The sequence below is a fragment of the Mobula hypostoma genome, chromosome 4 (assembly GCF_963921235.1).
Source record: "Mobula hypostoma chromosome 4, sMobHyp1.1, whole genome shotgun sequence".
NCBI classification, from domain to species: Eukaryota; Metazoa; Chordata; class Chondrichthyes; order Myliobatiformes; family Myliobatidae; genus Mobula; species Mobula hypostoma.
Genome location: NC_086100.1, coordinates 99,277,978 through 99,298,993, shown reverse-complemented (window position 1 = coordinate 99,298,993; position 21,016 = coordinate 99,277,978). Strand labels below are relative to the sequence as shown.

Sequence of the window (21,016 nt, the reverse complement as noted above, 5' to 3'; positions counted from 1 at the left end):
CCCGGTAGGTCGACCCCTCAACTGTATCTGAAGTTATACACTTATTATTGAGGGGAACAGCCACAGGTGTACATTTCCTCTCCTTGCCCGATAGTCACCCTCTCTCCTGCAACCTAGGGGTGACTACCTGTAGCTCCTATCTGTCACCTCCTCCTTCTCTTGTAGGAGTCGAAGGTTAACGAGCTGCAACTCCAGTTCCTCAATACGTTCTCTCAGGACCTGTAGCTCGCTCACCTGGTGCAGGTGTATCTGTGTATCTATCTTGGAGACTGGAGGTTTCCCAGACTTCTCACATCCTACAGTATAAAATACTGCCCCTGGAACTATTCACACTATACTACGCACTAATAGATGAGGAACAAACAAACACAGAGAGTTACTTATGTCAATCTAGCTCACCCGAGCAAGATCTCACCTGAGACTGACCAAAGACTGGCACACTCCAAATGAACGGCCACTCCACTTGAACTTGAATTATTCTTATTGGCCGTTTCTAATGAATCCCACTTGCTGATTGGTCACTCCTCAAATCAGGGAAAACTGTCACAGAACTCTGCTTTTGAAATCTCAATAGCCACCCTGATTAAAGAATAGCTCTTTTCACAAACCCCTGGTGTGGATTGTCCAAATCAGAGAAAACTGATTTGAAGCTCTGCTTTTTGAATCTTGAATGCAGACCTGACTGAAAGGTAGCTCTTTTTATGTAATGCCTATCACTGGTCACTGCTCAAATCAGAAAAACTGCCAAGAAACTCTGCTTTTGAAATTTCAGTTGCCACTTTGAATGAAAAGAGGCTGTTTTCACACACCCCTGGTGTGGATTGTCTAAATGAATATGTTTCATATTCATCCATCAGTTGTTTTGCATCCTGCTGCACTGTTTTATACTTTACTAACTCCATTGCACCTTTATGTTTAATATTTATCTAGTCCAAAGTTCTTGTTTATATGTTTCAAAAAGAGTTCTACGATTTGAATTAAATGTTTTAGCTTTACTGATGAAGGAGCATACAATTTCAAATTGTCCGTGTATAGAAGCTGTGTCAAGGTATAACTTGTTTCATTGTTTCTGATTTGATACCCAATTCAGTATAGAGAGGGTTTTAAGTTAGACAAAATCATAACGGGCTTAGAGTCGCCCTAAAAAATGCCTCAATATATTTTGATGGTGGTCATTTTTCTTTTCGATAGGGTGACTGTAATACACCAATGCTTCATTAGATGTTCTAGCAACTTTCCGAGTATTGGGTACAGTTTATATACAGTATATTAGGAGTTTCTATTAACTGGGTGTGGGACAGAATCAAATGTTTTATGGTAGTCAATATAATAACATGAAAGATTTCTGCTTTTTCTTCAGGCTTGATTTAGAATTGCACAATCTATTATCAGCTGTTATTCATGCCCTCATGGTATCCTTGCTGCTTTTCTAGAAGTATATTCTGGGTATCGAAGTGAGTGGTGATTAGTTGCACGATGCATGACGTTGCAATTTTATACATAATTTTTAAACAAGTAATAAGGAGATACTTTGGGGGGTCATTTGTGATTTCTCCTTTAGGTAAGAGACATGCCTTACCTTCTGTCAAAAATTCAGGCACTTTTCCAGGATTTTTAAGAAAATTATTGATATGCATTAATAGGTACGGATGAAGGCAAATAAAGTTTAATACCAATAATTATGAATATTATCACAGCCGGCACTTTTCCAGTTGTGAGTATTTTTATAACCACTTTTATCATATCCATTGTAACTTCAGGTGTTTGTATGTCTTCAATTGCGCAAGTGTGTTCTTTCTCCTCCCTAATCCCGCTTGCTTCTTGAATGTGTATCACCTTGTTTAACCAAATATTAGACAAAAAGTTCATTATCTGTGTTTGTCAGTAATTCTGTGCTAGGGTTGGTAACATGTTTGTGTGTTGGATTTAGTTTCAATGTCCTGTATAAACCTTTTCGATTGTTCCTGGACTGAAAATTCTGTTGTCTTGATCTGGCATATTTCATGTGTCTATTTGGTCTGGCTTTGTATGCACCAAGCTTTTGTTTTAGTGCATCTATAAACTCTACAATGTTTTTGTGAGGTTGATTGTGTCAAGTATGGACCTTATATTTCCTTAGCTTTTCTCTTAACTTTCTTGTTCGTGTTATCCATTAGGTGAGCTATTTCTCCTCTTAAGGTTTCAATTTTGTTTCTTAATCTCTTCTGCTATTATGGTGTTCTCATTTCATTACTCAGTTTTGGGGTTCTATAAAAGAGTATCTCTATTTCGGAACCATTGCATTGCATCGCTGATAATAGTATTTTTGTTGGGTCAATACCCTGTTAGTTTGATGTTAAATATTAGAATAATTTTGTCTGTAATCTCGGTTTCATCATCAGCATTCTGTGGAGGCTCTCCATCTGTGTTGTTGTTAATATCATTATTATTCATTTATTTTTATATTTCCACAGCTTACTGTCTTTGGCACTGGTTGTACACCCAGTTGGTGCGGTCTTTCATTGATTCCATTATGGTTATTGGATTTATTGAGTATACCCGCAAGAAAATGAATCTCAGGGCTGTATATGGTGACATATATGTACTTTGATAATAAATTTACTTTCAACTTTGATTCTCAGAGACAGAAGACACAGAGAATCAGGTCTGACAAAACCTGAAATGCTGTTTGTTTCTCTTTTCACAGATGCACCTTGACCTGAATTTTTACAGCTTTTTTTCTGTTTCTGTTTTAGATTCTCAGCATCTGCAGATCATTTGATTTCCACAAAAAACAAGTTTAGTATCAATTGGCTGTTTCAATGGAGCTATAAATATTTACTTCAAAAGAAAATGCATGCTAGGAGATTATGGTACTTAAATGAAAATGATCTTGCTGAGATACAATCAAAATAGCACATAATCTTCATTGGAGAAAAATACTGCAAATCACTTCTCAGAGATGCAACCAAAAAAATTCATGGATCAAAAAAAAGACACGGGAATAGACAAATGACTGGACTTAAAGGAAATTATAAAAATGAGTGAAGAGAGAATACTTCAGTAGATTATCGACTTGAATTAGACGACTCTTAGTAAATACTCCACTATTAATGACCTGTTATTGTTGATAAGGATCTTTGTTGCTTTCGCTTTAAAACATTAATGTCTATTCGATATTTTATATCTGTAAGCTTGAGAAGTGCAACATAACAGAATTAAATGACTGCTAGGCATAGCAGGGCCGTGAGCTGAAGTCAGCATTTTGTCCAGTCCCATTCCCATGCTCCTTCCCCATTGACCTTTAGCTCAAGTTTCAATCTAACTCTTTAATTGACTTTGTTTCCATCGCCTACAGGCAGTAAATTTCTGATCATCAATTCATTATGTATTGCCTTGAAAATGTCTGAATCTTTTGCTAACTTTACATTTTTATATCCTAGTCCTTGAACCTTCTGCTTACTGGATGAGATTCCTTATGTTTACTCTGTGTAGACCCCATCATGTTCTTGTGCATCTATGTCAAATCTCCTCTCAAACATCTTTGCTTCAATAATAACTTTACCTTCTCCACAACCTTACAATTGAAATTCCACATCTCTGAGAGCTTCCTCTTAAATCTTTTCTGCACTTTCTCCAAGACCTTCACCTTCATCCTGAAGAGCACTGACAAGAATTGGACACTATACTCCAGCCCTACTCTAATACTTCAGCATTAAGGGTAGTGTTAATTCTGTACTCATTCAACATCCAAGGATATACACATTTGCACCCATGGCCAAATTTCACCACCCTTGTGTAAAGCGCTCATGTCACTTGCATATTTGGTGGTTCTGGATCGTCCTATCCAAAACTGGAAGAAGATCCATTTCAACAGTATGTGGAACTCTTCATGTCAACAAGCATCAAGACTCAGTCAATTTACACCCAGGGTGAAAGTTAAGCCTTAAGGAAACATGTATCAAAGGTAATGCTGTAGCCTTCATCTGTGCCTCACTATTACTGCACATCTCACAGGAGCATTATGCAATCTCATGGGAAGTCAGGGATAACCAGACAATGCTCCACTTTGGTATCCTGTTTCTTCCTAACATGAAAATGAGAGGAACTACATTAAACTAGAGCATTTAATTATAATTTCATAGGCTGTTATTAACTTGTGAAATTAATGGATTAAAATATTCTCTGGACTCTCTCCAATGACAACGCATACCTTCTGAGATACGGGGCCCAAAACTGTTGACAATATTCCAAGTGCAGCCTGACTAGTGTCTTATAAAGCCTCAGCATTATCTCTTTGATTTTTTATTCCAGTACTCTTGAAATAAATGACAACATTGCATTTGCCTTCTTTACCACACACTCAACTTGTAAATACATCTTCTGGGGGTCTTGGATCAAGACTCCTAACTCCCTCTGCACCCCTGATGTTTGAATTTTCTCCCCATTTACAAACGTTTGTAGATAAAAGTTGCACTATTGTTCCTTTTACCAAGATGCATTATCATACATTTCCGAACACTGTATTCCATCTCCACTCTTTTGCCCATTCTTCTAATTTGTCTATGTCCTGCTGCAATTGCGTTGCTTCCTCAGCACTACCTACCCCTCCATTGGCATTCCCTGGGATCTGTGTCAGGGTCATTGCTTTGTTTAATCTATATCAATGATCTAGAATGAAGACACTCAAGGGAGTCTTTTTCTCTGGCTACTATGGAGCGCGGTTGTGCAAAGCTTGGGCAGCACTTATCTTATAGTTGCTGATTCTGCAAGATGCTACAATAGACATGGTTTTAACATATAATTCAATCTGAAAACTACCCTATTTGTAAAACTACCCTAATTTTTTGTACTTTTTTCCAAATTAAAGATTTTTTTTGCAGGACACTCAGTTGGTTATCAGCACACTGAAGGAAGAGGCAGAAAGTGGATGGTTGACCACAAGGAAAGGCAAAGGGAGTAGGCAGAGAGTGCAGGAATCCTGTGTGGCTATTGCCTGTGAAAATATGCGTACCATTTTGGATACTGTTGGGCAGATGACTGTTTAGAAGAAAGTAACAGCAGTCAGCTCTCCGGCACTGGGACTGGCTCTGCGGCACAGCAGGGAAGGGTGAAGGTAAACAGGACAATGGTGATAGGACGCTCATTATATAGGGGGCCAGACAGAATATTCTGTGGCCATTAATGGCAATCCCAGATGCCAGGGTTGTGGAGGTTTCTGAGCATCTGTCGAAGATTTCAGAATTGAGTGAGTGAGCAACCAGAAGCTGTTTTGCACACTGCCAGAAATGACACAGGTAGCAACGGGGATGAGGTCTTGCAGAGTGAATATAGGGAGCAAGGAAATAAGTTAAAGAGCAGGACTTTGAGGCTAATATACTCTGGATTGTTTTCAGTGCTGGGTGCTAGTGAGGCAGAGATACATATTTTAGACTATTAGGATTTATTCTGGGGCAGATGTTACCCGTGAGAGAGGAATTGGAGCACAACAAATATCCAGGTGGGCTAATTTACTAGCATTACTAGAGATAGTTTGAAATAGATTAGCTGGGGGGTAGGATCACAAGCTGAAGGGAGACAAATGAGAGGCTAGAAAGTGATACAGAAATGAGCAACAGCAAGTTGAATAGACAAGATAGGGGATGGGTGCATTGGGACTCACTATTGATACCATTCGCCTGCCTACCAAGCAGTTTTTCAAATGTGCAATGGGCCTCTGGAGAGGGCTGGAAACAGGCAGGTTAATGCGGTAATGGGAAGGAGATTTAAAATGACTTGCAACAGGAAGCTCAAGATGACCGTTGTAGACAGAGCTCAGCATCTCTGCAAAATGGTAACTTAGTCGACACTTGGTCTCCCTCATGTAAAGGGCACCACACTATGAGCACTGAACGCAGTAGACCAAATTGGAAGAGACAGGTGAATTTCTGCCTCAGTCCGAAGGGTTCCTTTTGGTCCTTGATGGTGGTGAGTGGGGACAGACGTTACACCTCCTGCTGTTGCAGGGGAATGTGCCAGGGGTCAGGCTTGGGTGTGTGGAAAGCGACAAACAGGCCAGGGAATCAGAAATAAAGTAGCCCTGCAGAAAACAGGAGAGGGAGAGAGGGAGAGAGGGGGAGAGAGAGAGGGGGAGAGGGGGAGAGGGGGAGAGGGGGAGAGAGAGAGAGAGAGAGAGAGAGAGAGAGAGAGAGAGAGAGAGAGAGAGAGAGAGAGAGAGAGAGAGAGAGAGAGTGAGAGTGTGTGTGTGTGTGTGTGTGTGTGTGTGTGTGGAGTTGTTGTTGTTGAGTGGAAAATATAATTAGTAGTGCAATTGCACTAGAGCAGGCAGAGGTTGATGTGTTGGATATGGAGACTGGTAGGGTAAAAGATAAAAACCAAAGGATGTCCATTGGTGTAGGGCCTTAACCTGAAATACTGACTTTCACATTTTGCATCCACCATTGCTGCCTGACTAACAGAGTTCTAGAATAATATCGTTGTTTTTGCTTATCATTACTGAAATGGGAAAACTCTAATTTCTAGGTTAATGTTTTAGCTTTAGTTTTCTACCCCTGTATAGGTCAACAGGATGTTCATTTAGCATAAATATCTCTCTTTCTTAGAAAGGTCTATTGTTTGTAAGCTCTAAAGAAAATGTTATACTCACAGTATTGCAAAGAAAGTAAGACTTCCATGGATTTTAATTATAAGCCTACATCAATAAGAACATTGTACCATTATCCCCTATTCTCATTATCAGCAAAACCAACTTCAGTAATTAGTCTATTTGTTTGACCAGTTTGGACTTATGCCACAATTCATAGATGGTTTATAGAACATTCTAACGAAGGCTTTCATTTGAGTACTCAAAAAGTGTGTCACTTTTTAGCTGTGTGAGAACAATTGTTCCACTTTCCTTGTGATTTAACAGTAATCCTAAATTTATGCTCCCTAACTTGCAATTCCAACAAGCAGTGGAACCAACCACATTTGATTTTGCAAAATAAAATCTACTTAGTCTTCTTCATATACTTCAACTCATGTAATTTTGCTAAGTGTTTTATGCTGTTGTTGAATTTCTAGTCTACATGATGAATGACAAAAATAGATGAAGGGCAAAAGGCCAAAAAAAGAACTATTTTTAAGTTATAAGTGTTGTGTGAGACAAAGAGATTTCCATACTAGAATTTTCAACAAATGATCACTGTATTGCTTGAATCTCCAAACTTTTCTTTCCAACGTTCTTTACAGTAGTTCATTTTTGTTCACTAGAAAGACCAAGAGTTTCAATATTTACTGTTACAATGGGGAGCAATGAGATCCAGTCTAAGAATGTAAATATGAGCTCTACAGATCATGCCAATTTTGTACAAATCTTTAATCAACTTCTATCAGGAGTAGGGACATCCACTTACTCAAAACATTTTTCTGCTATTAAAAGGATAGTATTTGGAGTTACACAACACAATGAAATTCCCGGATCTTTCTTTTTAATTTTTTCCTATTCCAGATCTCTTTCATGTTTTGTTACAGACTGCCAAAATGCCATTGGTGGGTCAAATCTTCCACAGTTTTACTATATGAAAATTATACTTCCAACTTCTCTTCAATCCTTTTTGATAATTCTAAATTTAAGTTACTAATTCAAGTCCAACATTTAACATTTTGTTCAAATATTAGACATCCTCCTTTAAACTTTCAATAAAACAAAAAGTAATATTTAAATTGGTCATATCTTTCTCCAGCAATTATTTAGCAAATCTATACTGTTTTTTAAATATTTGGACAAGGTAGCCCAGAGGCACAAGAAATGGTGATAATGACTCAGATTTCCATTGACATGAGTTTGATCAGATTGCTGGTGCTGTCTGGGTGGATAATGCACGTTCTGCCTGAACCCATATTGATTACAAGATTATTTAATGTCATCTCCAACACACAAGTGTAAAGGAAAAACAAAATAATTGTTTGTCTGGATCTGATGCAGCACAAAAAAACACAGTAGGATGAAGAACACAATAAAAAGCACATTAAATATAAAGTACAAAAGATGGCTTATATACACAGATTGATTGTATGTACATAGAGTGACGCTAGGCACAGGAGTGTCTATACATCACTCTGACAGGAAATGATGAATTAGTGGTGATTGGGAGTGTGGTGGGGTGGGCTAGTGGGTGGTGGTGTTGATCAGCCTTTCCTGCTTGGACAGAGTAATTGTTTTTGAGTCTGGTGGTCCTGTTATGGAAGATACATAGCTTCCTGATGGGAGGGGACAAACAGTCCATGATCAGGGTGGGAGGGATCCTTCATGATGTTACTGGTACTGGTTCTCTTCCAGCAGCTTTCTATATATACTATGTCTCTGATGAGAGATAGGTTGGTGCTGGTGATTCACTGGGCAGTTTTGACTCCCCGTTGTAGAGCCTTCCTATCCACCTCAGTGCAGTTTCTGTACCATGCAGTGATGCAGCTTGTTAGGGTGTTCTCTTCTGTGCATCTGTAGCAGGATATGGGTACAGCTGTTTATTGTTCAACTCTCTTCAGCCTTCTTAGAAAAGAGAGGCGTTGGGGAGCTTTCCTGATTGTGTAGGAAGTATCCTGGGACAGAAGAAGTTGTGTGAGATGTTCCCACTTCTGCACTGCTCGCACTTTCCACGTAAAGCAGGGTGTGAGTTCTCCTAAAGTCAATAACCATCTCTTTTGTCTCATTGACATTGAGGAAGAGGTTATTTGTCTGGGACCGGGCTTGGGCTCTTCCATCTCCTCTATGTAGGCTGTCTCATCGTTGTTGGTGATGAGCTCAAGTGCTTGGCATGCAGTCGTGAGTCAGCAGAGAGGACAGCAATGGGCTCGGCACACAGCCCTGAGTTTGATGGAGAGGAAGGAGTGGCTGTGCATCCTAACTATTTAGGTCTGTTGGTTAGGAAGTCCAACACCCAATTGTACAGTGTGTATTTAGACCAAGGAGTTTTCTCCCACATTCCAAAGATGTGCAAATTGGTAGGTTAATTGGCTCCTTTTAGAACAGAGATAAGGAGGAATTTCTTTCGCAAGAGAGTGGTGAAACTGTGGAATTATTTGCCACCAGCAGCTGTGGAGGCCAAGTCTTTATGTATATTTGAGTTCACCCATGATGAAATGGCAGAGCAGACTCAATAGGCCGAAAAGCCTAATTCCGCTCCTATATCTTATGGTTGTCTGTAAGTTACCTCGTGTTGGCGCAGGGTGGGAGAAACAAGATGAATTAAAGGTCATGTGCAAGAAAGAATAGATCACAGGGAAATAGGCAAGGGGGAATGGGATTGATGGGATTGCTCTGAAGGCCAGCATAATTGTGATGCGCTGAATTGCTTTATTCTTCGTCATAAGAAAATAAATCATAAGGTGCTACAGAACTGAAAAAGACCTTTAGGCTGGTTACTATGTCCATCCCACATGTTAATTACTCATCTAGACTAAGCTCACTGACTAGCACATGGTCTTCTGTGTACTGGCAACTCCAGTGCTCATCTACATACTTAAATGTTGTTAGAGCACTTGCTTCTACCAGCCACTCAGTAACCACAAGGCTTTGGTAACACAAGGCAAAAGGTGGAGTTGCTAAGCATGAGAAAAGAAGAAAGCAAAAGTTCTTAAAACATTATCTTATGTTCATTCTGTAATATTTCTAAGCACCAGTCAAGGTTCTATGCATAAGCTTTCAGGAATCAACTGTGGAATTGAAAGGAGGAGTGCAATTAATTATTTAAAGAACAATGCAACTGCTAAAGAGTGAGAATAATGCTCAGCATCTGATCATAGGCTAAACATGGTGCATGCATGAGTACAAGGACTCACTTCATATCTACAGTGGAGGTTACTTGTTTCTGAACAGAATAAGTTATACTTGGGAGAACTACAGGGGCATCCATATCCACCAAGGCTATTTCTTTATACCCAAATTTTCTTTGTTCCTCTCTTCTAAAGGCTCTGTGGCCTCAGTGATACCAATTGTCCTCTCTAGTTCATGTTGTGAATATAACGCGTTTCAATATAATGAAGACTACATTTATAGTAATATATTTAATTAGACGTTACAATGTAGAAAGCATACATTTAATATAAAGGGCAGGACGTTTACAGGAAATCTGAAGAATAATTATTTCGCCCAGATGGTGGTTGGAATCTTGTATGCATTGCACAAATGAATTGTGGAAGCAAAGTACTCTCACAGCGTTTATTATCCTGATTAGCTCTTGAATTGCCAGGGCATAAAAAGCTATAGACCAAGTTCTGGAAAATGGAATTTATGTAGATGGATTAATTAGATGTATCTGTAATACAGGATTGACATGGTCATTGCGTACTCTCCGAGTAATCAATAATTAAGAGGGTATTTCCTTGATTATTCTTGATTTGAAGCCTTGATAGTTCATAATATCTGAAAATTAGGAGCAGAATTAGGCCATTTGGCCCATACAGTCTGCTCTACTCTTTCATCATGGCTGATCCATTTTCCCTCATTCCAGGGCCTCCTCCCCATATCCCTTCACGCCCTGACAAATCAAGAATCTGTCAACCTCTGCCTTAAATATGCCCAATGACTTTGTCTCCATAGCCACCTGTAGCAATGAATTCCACAGATTCACCACTTTCGGGCTAAACAAATTCCTCCTTATCTCCATTCTAAAAGGATGTCCCCCTATTTTGAGGCTGTGTCCTCTGGTTTTAGGCCACCCACCAAAAACAACATCCTTTCCACAACCACTCTATCAAGGCCTTTCAACATTCGTTACATTTCAACGAGGTCACTACTCATTCTTCTGAATTTCAGTGATTAGATGCCCAGAGCCATCAAACACTCTTCATATGACAAGCCTTTCAATCCTGGGATCATTTTTGTGAACCCCCTCTGAATTCTCTCCAATGTCAATACATCCTTTCTTAAATAAGGGGACAAAACTGCTCACAGAACTCCAAGTAAGGCCTTACCAGTACCTTATAAAGCCTCAACATTACATCTTTGTTTTTATATTCTAGTCCTCTCAAAATGAATGCCTACATCACATTTGCCTTCCTCACCACCAGCACAACCTGCAAATTAACCTTTTGGGAATCCTGCACAAGGACTCCCAAGTCCCTTTGCATGTTAGATTTTTGAATTTTCTCTCCATTTAGATATAGTCTACAAATTTATTTTTTCTACTAAAGTACTTGACCATACACTTCTCGACACTGTATTCCATCTGCAATTTCTTTAGCCCATTCACCAAATTTGTCCTTCTGTAGCCTCCCTACTTCCTCAAAACTACCTACCCCTCCTCCTATCTTCATATTGTCCGCAAACATGGCCACAACGCCATCAATGACATATAACGTAAAAAGAAGTGGTCTTATCACAGACCCCTGTGGAAAACCACTAGTCACTGGCAGCCAAACAGAAAAGGCTCCATTTATTCCCACTCTTTGCCTCCTGCCAATTAGCCAATGCTCTATCCATGCTAGTATCTTTCCTGTACCACCATGGGCTCTTAGCTTGTTAAGCAGCTTCATGTATGGCACCTTGTCAGAGGCCTTCTGAAAATCCAAGTACACAACATCCACTGATTCTCCTTCACTGGGTCTGCAGCCATTGCTTACACACTCCTATCTATGAATGTCTTGTGTATCAGTGTCGCCACTGGGACTGATTTCCTGAATCAACATATAATATATATTCAGGCTGTATTCCCTGGAGTTCAGGAGAATGAGGGGGGATCTCACAGAAACATTCCGAATGTTAAAAGGCCTAAATAGATTAGATATGGCAAAGTTATTTCTCATGGTAGGGGATTCTAGGACAAGAGAACACGATTTCAGGATTGAAGTTCATCCTTTTAGAACTGAGATGCGGAGGGTGATAAATCTGTGGAATTTGTTGCCACGAGCGGCTGTGGAGGCCAAATCATAGAAACATAGAAAACCCTTCGGCCCACAAATTTGTGCCGAACGTGTTGCTACCTTAGAAATTACTAGGCTTATCTATAGCCCTCTATTTTTTTAAGCTCAATGTACCTATCCAATAGTCTCTTAAAAGATCTTATCGTATCCGCCTCCACCACCGTTGCTGACAGCCCATTCCACGCACTCACCACTCTCTGAGTAAAAAACTTACCCCTGACATCTCCTCTGTACCTACTCCCCAGCACCTTAAACCTGTGTCCTCTTGTGGCAACCATTTCAGCCCTGGGAAAAAGCCTCCGACTATCCACACGATCAATGCCTCTCATCATCTTATACAGCTCTATCAGGTCACCTCTCATCCTCTGTCGCTCCAAGGAGAAAAAGCTGAGTTCACCCAACCTATTCTCATAAGGCATGCTCCCCAATCCAGTCATTGGGTCCATTTAAGGCAGAGATAGGTTCTTGATTAGCCAGGGCATCAAAGGGTATGGAGTGAAGGCAGGGGAATGGGGATGACTAGAAGAATTGAATCAGCCCATGATTGAGTCGATGGGCCAAATGACCTACTTTTGCTCCTATATCTTATGGTTTTATGGTATAATTTATTTGCTTATGATGTATAGTTCCCTGAATTCAAATATGGAGGAGGCAAATAAAAACTGGAAATAACGTCATATTGTGAACAATCCATTTATTTGTGAGTTAATATGTACAGAAAAAAATGTCTGCTTACCCATTCCAGAACCGGCTGAAGCGATTTCACGGGAGAAGAGTTCCAGGGCTTTCTTCTCCATGTGATGAACTGCCAACCAAATAACAGCTTCCCGAGGGCTCTATACAAGCAAACCATGGCAGATTATCAATAATGAGCACTTCTGTATAAATGCAGTAGCTATCCTTTTGATGGTCATGATACACTGAAGAAAAAGATATTCTGTATTTTGTGACTGCTTTCAAAGCACGTCTGGTAAATTGCAATACTTCGCATTTTTACCAAATTTTACTCATTGCAGTCATATGTCATTGGAAATGAAAAGCAAGAAAATATATTTTGAAAACTGGTAATAGTTCAGCTAAACTTAATACCAGCAGCATAAAAGGGAAATTGTGAAAAATGTGCTGCAACTTGGAGAAGAGATTTAAATTGTGAAATTACCTGTTACATAGATGGCTATACACTTAAATACATCAAAAACTACAAAGTGCTAAAGGGTTGAATAGGCTGGGGTTGCTATACACCTTAGTAGCTGTCAACATTCAACTCTTGGAGTAAATGGAATCACAATGTGGTAACAGGTTGTAATGCACTGACACTAATATACTCTGCATGTGACGCTGACATTTAAGATCAATCTTATCACTCATAGTTCTTATATCTGACTTTATGATTATGATTAATAAAGCAATTCCACTTACATAAGTTCTGCTTGCAGTTTGATCTCCGTAGGTTTCTTCAGATCCCAGAATCTGAACATTCACCGATTTGAAGTCAACTAGTCCAACTTCCTTGAACATGCGTCGCACTCTTAGTAAATCAACAAAATGGACTGAAAGGCTTGTTTAAATTATAAAGATCTTACCAAATAATATTAACTATAGATTACTGCTTTATATTTAAAATGAACAGCCATAGGGTAGTTCATTTTTAAAGGTCATTTTAGCACTGTACTGAATGCACTAATGACCATTTCTTGGCTCCTTCACATCACTGGGACCCAGAAAACCACGTTTTCATAATGACATTAGGTATCTTTTATCCTTCAAATAGCCACCTCTTTCAAATCTCATACTACAGACTCTCTGATTGCCTCCAGTATTTTCCCAGTCTCCCAAGACTCTAATACTCAGTGCTGGTTCGATTTCTGCCCTTCCTACCCCAACACCATATATATATCTCTATTGGTACACCACTCACAACTCGTACCACATTGTCCAATAATGAACATGATCCACCCTGCAAACTCTTTCTCTTCCTATTTCTTCCTTGCTTCTTCACCCTTCCCTGCCCCTATTCTTCTTTCTTGCATCCTTGGCCTCTCCCTTTCCAGTCCTATTTTCACCCTGCCTCTCCCCCTCGCTTTGATGAGGCTTCCAGCACTGAACCTGGTCGTGTGTGGTACAATTTCCTTTCTTTGTTCTACTTTCCTTTGCTAACCTGTGGGACTGGTTAAGCTCTGGCACTACAGAGGTACAGTGATGCCCCATGACCAAAACAGTCAGCAGCCTTACAAGTAATTGCTTTACCGTATCAAGGCAGCAACATCCATTGATTTAAAAACAGGAATGGATAGTGTAAAGTTCAAAGTTCAAAATAAATTTACTGCTAGAGTACATATATGTCACTATATACAACCCTGACATTCATTTGCTTGTGGGCATACACAGAACATTCAAGAAACACATTAGAATCAATGAAAGACCACACCCAACAGGACAGACAGATAAACAACCAAATTGCAAAAGAAAACAAAGTGTTCAAATACAAAAGGAAAAAAAAGTAAGCAATAAATATCAAGAACATGGGATGAAGAGTCCATGAATGTGAGTTCATAAGTTGTGGGAATAGTTCAGTGATAGGGTAAAAGTGGAGTTGAGTGAAGTTACTTCGTCTGGCTCAAGGGCCTGATGAAGGCTAATAACTGCTCCTGAACCTGGTGGTGTGAATCCTGAGGCTTCTGTACCTGCTTCCTGGTGGCAGCAGTGAGAAGAGAACATGGCCTGGGTGGTGGGGTCCTTGATAGATGCTGCTTTCCTATGGTAGCGCTGCTTGTAGATGTGCTGCAAGGTGGGAAGGACTTTGCCATATCCACTACTTTTTGTAGGATTTTCCATTCAAGAGCAATGGTGTTTCCAAACTAGGCTGTGATGAAACCAGTCAATATACTCTCCACTACACATCTACAGAAGTTTATCAAAGTTTCAGATGTCGTGCCGAATCTTCGCAAACTTCTAGGGAAGTAGAGGTGCTACTGTGCTTTCTTCATAATTGCAGGAAAGGTCCTCCAAAATGATAACAATAAGGAATTTAAAGTTGCTGAACCTCTCCACCTCTAATCCCTTGATGAGGACTGGGTCACGGAGCTCTGGCTTCTGGCTCTCATTGATTTTGCTGACATTGAGTAGAAGGTTGCTGTTGTGGCCAGATTTTCAATCTCCTTCCTGGTATGCCGATTCATTACCACCTTTGATTTAGCCTATGACAGTGCTGTCATCAGCAAACTTGAATATGGCATTGGAGCTGTGCTAAGCCTCGCAGTCATGAGTATAAAGTGAACAGAATGGGGTGTTGAAGTTGTAGAGGTGTTGCCAATCCAAGCCAACTGGGATATGCAAGTGAGGAAATCGAGGATCCAATTGCACAAGAAGGTATTGAAGCCAAGGTCTTGAAGCTTATTGATTAGTTTTGAGGGGATGATATTATTGAATGCCGAGCTGTAGTCGAAGAAGAACATCCTGATGTATGCATCTTCACTGTCTAGATGCTCTAGGGTTGAGTGAACAGCCAATGGGATAGCATCTGCTGTTGATCTATTGTGATGGTAGGCAAAGTGGAGTGGATGCAAGTTGCTTGTCAGGCAGGACTTGATATGTTTCAACACCAATCTCTCAAAGCACTTCAACACAGTGAATGTAAGTGCTACTGGATGATAGCTCAATGAGGCAGGTTACCATGTTCTTCTTAGGCATCAGTATAATTGAAGCCTGCATGAAGCAAGTAGGTAGCTTAGTCTGCCAATGCAAGAGGTTTAAGACCCCAGTACACATTCCAGCCTGTTGACAGCACAGGTCTTTACTACTTGGCCAGATACCCTGGCTGGGCTGGATGCTTTTCATGCGTTCACCTTCCTGAAGGCTGTTCGCACATCAGAGATTGAAATCACAGGATCATTGGGGCCTGTGGGATTTTGTGATGGTTCCTCCATGTTTAGCCGGTCAAAGCCAGCATAGAAGGCATTGAGTTAATCTGGGAGTGAAGCACTGTGACACCCTCATTGCTTGGTTTCACTTTGTAAGGGTGTCACAAGCCCTGCCACAGAAGTCGAGCATCCTTCAGTGATTCAAGTTTGGTCAGAAATTGGCACTTTGCACATGAGATGGCTTTCTGAAGATCGTATCTGAACCTCTTTGTCGCCAGACCTAAATACCACTGATGTGGCCCTCAGCAGATTGCGGATCTCATGGTTCATCCAGGGCTTCTGATTGAGGAAGACTGAATAATTTTGTGTGGGCACATTTATCTACGACTGTTCTATAAGGTCTGTGACAACTGTGGTGTAGTCACTTAGATCCTCTCATGAGTCCTTGGAACACGGGCCAGTCTAATGACACAAAGCAATCCTGTAGCCACTCCTCTGCCTCCCGCGACAAGCTCTTTGTTGTCTTATGTCTGGAGACTTGCTCTTTAGTCTCTGACTGTAAACAGGTAGGTGATCAGATTTTCTAAAATACTGTCTAGGGATGGAACAGTAAGCATTCCTAATCACAGTATAGCAATAGTTGAGTGTGTTGGGACCTCTGGTGCTGCTGGTTATATGAAAATTGGGCAGGGATTTCTTCAAACAAGCCTGATTGAAGTTTCTGACAATTATTTGAAAACATTGTGGTAGGCTGTTTCTTATTTGCTGACGGTAACATTCAATACTTCCAGTGCCCGTTTATATCTGCCCTTGGTGGTATGTAAACTGTGGTCAAGATCAAGGAGGAGAACTCTCTTGGTAAGTAGAACGGTTGGCAGTTGATCATTAGATGTTCCAAGAACAAAAGTGGAACAGACTGCTGTATCTGAGCACCACAAAGAGTTAATCATGAAATATAGACCTCCATCTTTTGCCTTCTCCAAATCAGTGTCTGATCAAGAAGCTGTCGGGTTTTACCGACATAGCTGGTGTGTCCAGAATGAGCCATTTCTCCGTGAAACACAAAACGTAGCAATTTCATATTTCCCTCCGATACAGCAATCTTGCCCTAGGTGCTCAATCTTGCCCTAGGTGCTCAATCTTGTTCAGCAACTGTACACGAGCTAAAAAGATGCTGGATTGAGGAAGTTTCATTCCCGTGTTTCAGTCTAGCTTGGATTCTTCCTCTCCTCCCTCTCTTATAGATATGGCAATGTACCTCCGTCTGCTTAAAGGTGCCATACCTGCCTGATTGTGAGTTAAGTTCCCCAAGTCGTTCAGAAGCGGGAAATCACTAGTTCATTAAGATAATTCAAAAGTACATTACTTAAAGGGAAATTACAGGTTGCAGATTGCAGAGATAGCAGTTCAGAAATATATTTAGAAGTTTTGTAAGCTGCTTGCCATGGTTCACCAACATTATCTTGTTAGATAATGTTAGATAATCGAAGCACATGCACTTTAACTGTATTTTCCTGGTTTTAAAATTCTTTTCAGATATTCTTAGTTTTCAGTTACCTTTAAGACCTGCTCACCGTCAGCAGATCTTCACAACAAAAACAGAAGACCAGTAATTAACCACCCATATCCTGATATATTTGTGTATTTTTTGCACTTCATAGCTTTTTGTCATCCTTCTCTAAAATATTCTCTCAGCAGAGCTACAGACTGCTAGCAGAAGCAAACGCATTCCATAGACTAACTTACAATACGGCTTTTTGAAGTATGACACAGGGGTGGGGGTGGTGCCAAAGAACAGGAGGGGCATTAGTATAGATAGGTGATGCTGCAGATGGGGTATGAGGGGAGTGGAAGAGGAAGAGAGGCATAAAAGGAAGGAATGAGAAGGAAGTGGAAGGATGAAAAGGGAGGGATAAAGGGAGAGAGGGAGGGGAAGTGGGAGTTAGGGATAGAGGGAAGGAAAAGGTAGGGTGCAGAGGAGGATATAGAGAGGAGAGGGAGGTAGGAAGCAGAAAGAGAAAGTGAAGAAGAGAGGGAGCCAGTAAGATTAAAGTGAATTTAGCAGACAGGGAAGTCAAAATCAATTCATTCCTTCCAATACACACACCTCTTTAGAATGCTCTCCGCTGTTCGTCTTCCCTTCTTTACAGACTGACATCCTCCCACAGGACACACAGCTGTTGTTCGGTATCCATCCAAATACGTAGCACAAATCTACAGAAATATGGAACATAATAGAATGTCAGGAATGAAGTTAGATTTCAAATTTGCAACTTCAGGTCCTCCTATCCTTCCTCCAACTGGTTCCAACAGTCGCTCAAATTCAAGTTCAAGTTTAATTGTCTTTCAACCATACACATGAATATAGCTAAACGAAACAGCGTTCTTCCAGGGCCAAAGTGCAAAACACAGTATATACAGTCACACACTGCACATACAGTCACAAAAAGAATATTAGCACAAATCCCTAAGTGGTATGGCCTTATTAAGATTGATGGTTCATGGGATGTTGTCATGGAGCCATGTTTCTGTAAGAACAAGTATATAGCAGCTCTCATCTTATGCTGGGTTAGCCCAGCCACAGATAAAGGCAAATCAGTTTGTCTCATGTTAAGACAGCTGCAGCCAAATACAATCCAGTTTGTCTTCCAGTGGAGAGAAGTACCGAAAGGTGAGGCAGCCTGCAGGGCCTAGCCCCCAACCCAGCACAGATTCCAGGGTGCCCATTGCACCTCTGTTGTCTCCCACACTCTTCCATTGGGTGGTTGTAACAGGCAAAACTGTGGTTTGACAATGGACTTGCAGCATTTCATATTACCAAATAAAAGAATAATGTTTAAGATACACATCTGCACCATTTGTTGGACCCAGAGAGGCTGCTGCGACTGTGTGCTATTATCCTTCTTCCCTTTTCTAGTTCCATATATCACTTTCTTTACATATCAATTCCAACATCTGCAGCATCTTGCGTTTCCATTTATAATCTCCCATCTTCTGCCTCTACCTTCACCATTCCCTCACATCACCTGGCTCCATCTGTTCTCCTTTTCTAACCTCTTTCTCCCCATCACCTACCTGCTGCTGTCTTTCAATCCAACCTCTCTCCCAACCCCACCTGCTCCATCTGTCCATCATTTCCCTCCTCACCTGGTTCCACCTATTACCTACCAGACCCTGCTTTATCCCTCCCTCTCATCTCTTTATACTGCTTATCTCCTTCTCCACTCTTAGTCTTGACTCAGGATCTTCACATTCAACATCAACCCTTTGCCTTATGGGCCCAGATTCATCCAATGAGTTCCTCCCAGCAATTTGTATTTTGTACACTGATCAACAGAAAAGACTCTTTACAATTGCTCAAGCTCTGTCATGGGGACCATGAATGAACAAACCTTTTCAAGTGCAGCCACAAATTCTCAAATGGATTGAGGTCTGGACACTGACTTGGCAGTCCAGGACATTAACTTTGTTGTTTTTAAGCCATTCCTGTGTAGCTTTGACTTTATGCTTGAGGTCATTCTCCTGCTGGAAAACAAATCTTCTCCTGAGTTGCAGCTCTTTTGCAGACTGCATCAGGTTTTCCTCCAGGATTTCCCTGAATTTGCTGCATTCATTTTACTCTCTACCTTCACAAGCCTTCCAGGGCCTGCTGCAGTGAAGCATCCCCACAGCATGATGCAGTCACCACCATGCTTCACAGTAGGGATGGCGTGTTTTTGATGATGTGCGGTGTTCCGCTTACGCCAAACATAGTATTCAGTCTGATGGACATGAAGCTCAATTTTGGTTTCATCAGATCATAGGATCTTCTTCTAGCTGACTTCAGAGTTTCCCACATGCTGGAAATGACACTGGAGGATAATGGGGGACAAAGAAATGATGGGCGTTTTGCATCAGTCTTCACAGAGGAAGATATGAACAGTATGCCAGAAATTCAAGAGTGTCAGGACCAGAAGTTAGTGTTGTCCATATTTCTAAAGAAAAGGTGCTTGGGAAGCTGGAAGGTTCGAAGGTAGATAGCTCACCTGGACCAGATAGACCATACGCCAGGGTTCTGAAAGAGTACCTGAAGAGATTGTGGAGGCATTAGCAATGATCTTTCAAGAATCATTAGATTCTGGAATGGTTCCAGCAGACTGCAAGATTTTGTTTATGATAGACTGCTTGAAGATGAACACAAATATAATATCAGACGACTTGTATCTTGTAGGAATTTGGAGAAACAACAAATTAACCTTTATTGAATATAATGTGTTTAATTGCATAATGGTGCTGATGCTTTGCAATAGTTCAACTAAGTTAAAAATATTTTGTTAATGATTTTCATTTGTACTCAGTGTCTGAGGCTTCTCGCTTAAGTGTCCAACAATAATTTGCCAGCATTGATGGATTCCAGTTACCCTGGTATCTTTTCTCCATGACCGCAATGTCCTGGAGAAACCTTTCACCATGCTCGTCACTAACAGCACCAAGATTTGCAAGGAAGAAGTCTAAATGGGAATGCAGAAAATGAATCTTTAGTGACATGTTGCATTTCATGGTTTTATATGCTTGAAGCATGCTTTCAACCAGCTGCATGTAGTTTGGTGCTCTGCAGATGCCAAGAAAAATTTCAACAACTTCCTTGAATGCCTTCCATGTGATTTTCTCCGGTCCCACTAGAAATTCTTCAAATTGCCTGTCATTGATAACCTGTTTGATTTGTGGACCAACAAAAATGCTTTCCTTAATCTTGGCATCAGTTATTCTGGGAAGCATCTGTCTCAAATATCAAAATCTTTCATAGAAATTTTTGCACCTGGTGATAGCAAATTCCATCCTTACAGTCCTGAACCCAATAATTATTACTAAAACCTGTCCTGCCCTGCAGCAGCCGCGCTGCCTAAGCATGCCCAAGCATGTCTGGACAAGATAGGAAACTTTCCAGCTTACACTGTAGGCAACATTTTAATTGACTTGAATTATGAATTGAAATAATAAACATAAGTTTATTAAAAATGGTACATGATAGGGAAATTTCATGGTGATTTTCATCATCAGTAGCCCAAAGTTCATAAGATACACCTAAAGGTATTCAGGAAGCAAAATCTTTGTTGTTCAGTGTTACCATTCTGACCTGGCAGAAGACCAATTTTGTCCCTTACAATCCTTTAGCTCTTAAGTTAGCTACAGAGGTCCTTAGGATTCTCCTTCACCTTATCTGCTAGAGCAATCTCATGCTTTTTTTTTTAGCCTTCCTGATTTCTTGTGTTCTCTTGCATTTCTTATACTCCTCA

General features: G+C 40.5%; 1 protein-coding gene across 11 annotated transcripts in view; it reads right to left on the bottom strand.

The window, feature by feature from the left end:
* The window catches only part of LOC134345510 (uncharacterized), a 267,873-nt gene that overhangs the window by 89,593 nt on the left and 157,264 nt on the right, over positions 1 to 21,016 (bottom strand). For all 11 annotated transcript variants that reach the window (XR_010017712.1, XM_063046270.1, XM_063046269.1 and 8 more), the window contains 3 exons: positions 17,848 to 17,954; positions 13,300 to 13,408; positions 12,617 to 12,716 (listed from right to left, as the gene is read on the bottom strand). Coding sequence is in view for 10 of the 11 variants with exons in the window: in XM_063046270.1 (XP_062902340.1) it covers positions 12,617 to 12,716; positions 13,300 to 13,408; positions 17,848 to 17,954 (316 nt within the window). In the remaining variant the exon portion in view is untranslated. The remainder of the gene's footprint in view (positions 1 to 12,616; positions 12,717 to 13,299; positions 13,409 to 17,847; positions 17,955 to 21,016) is intronic.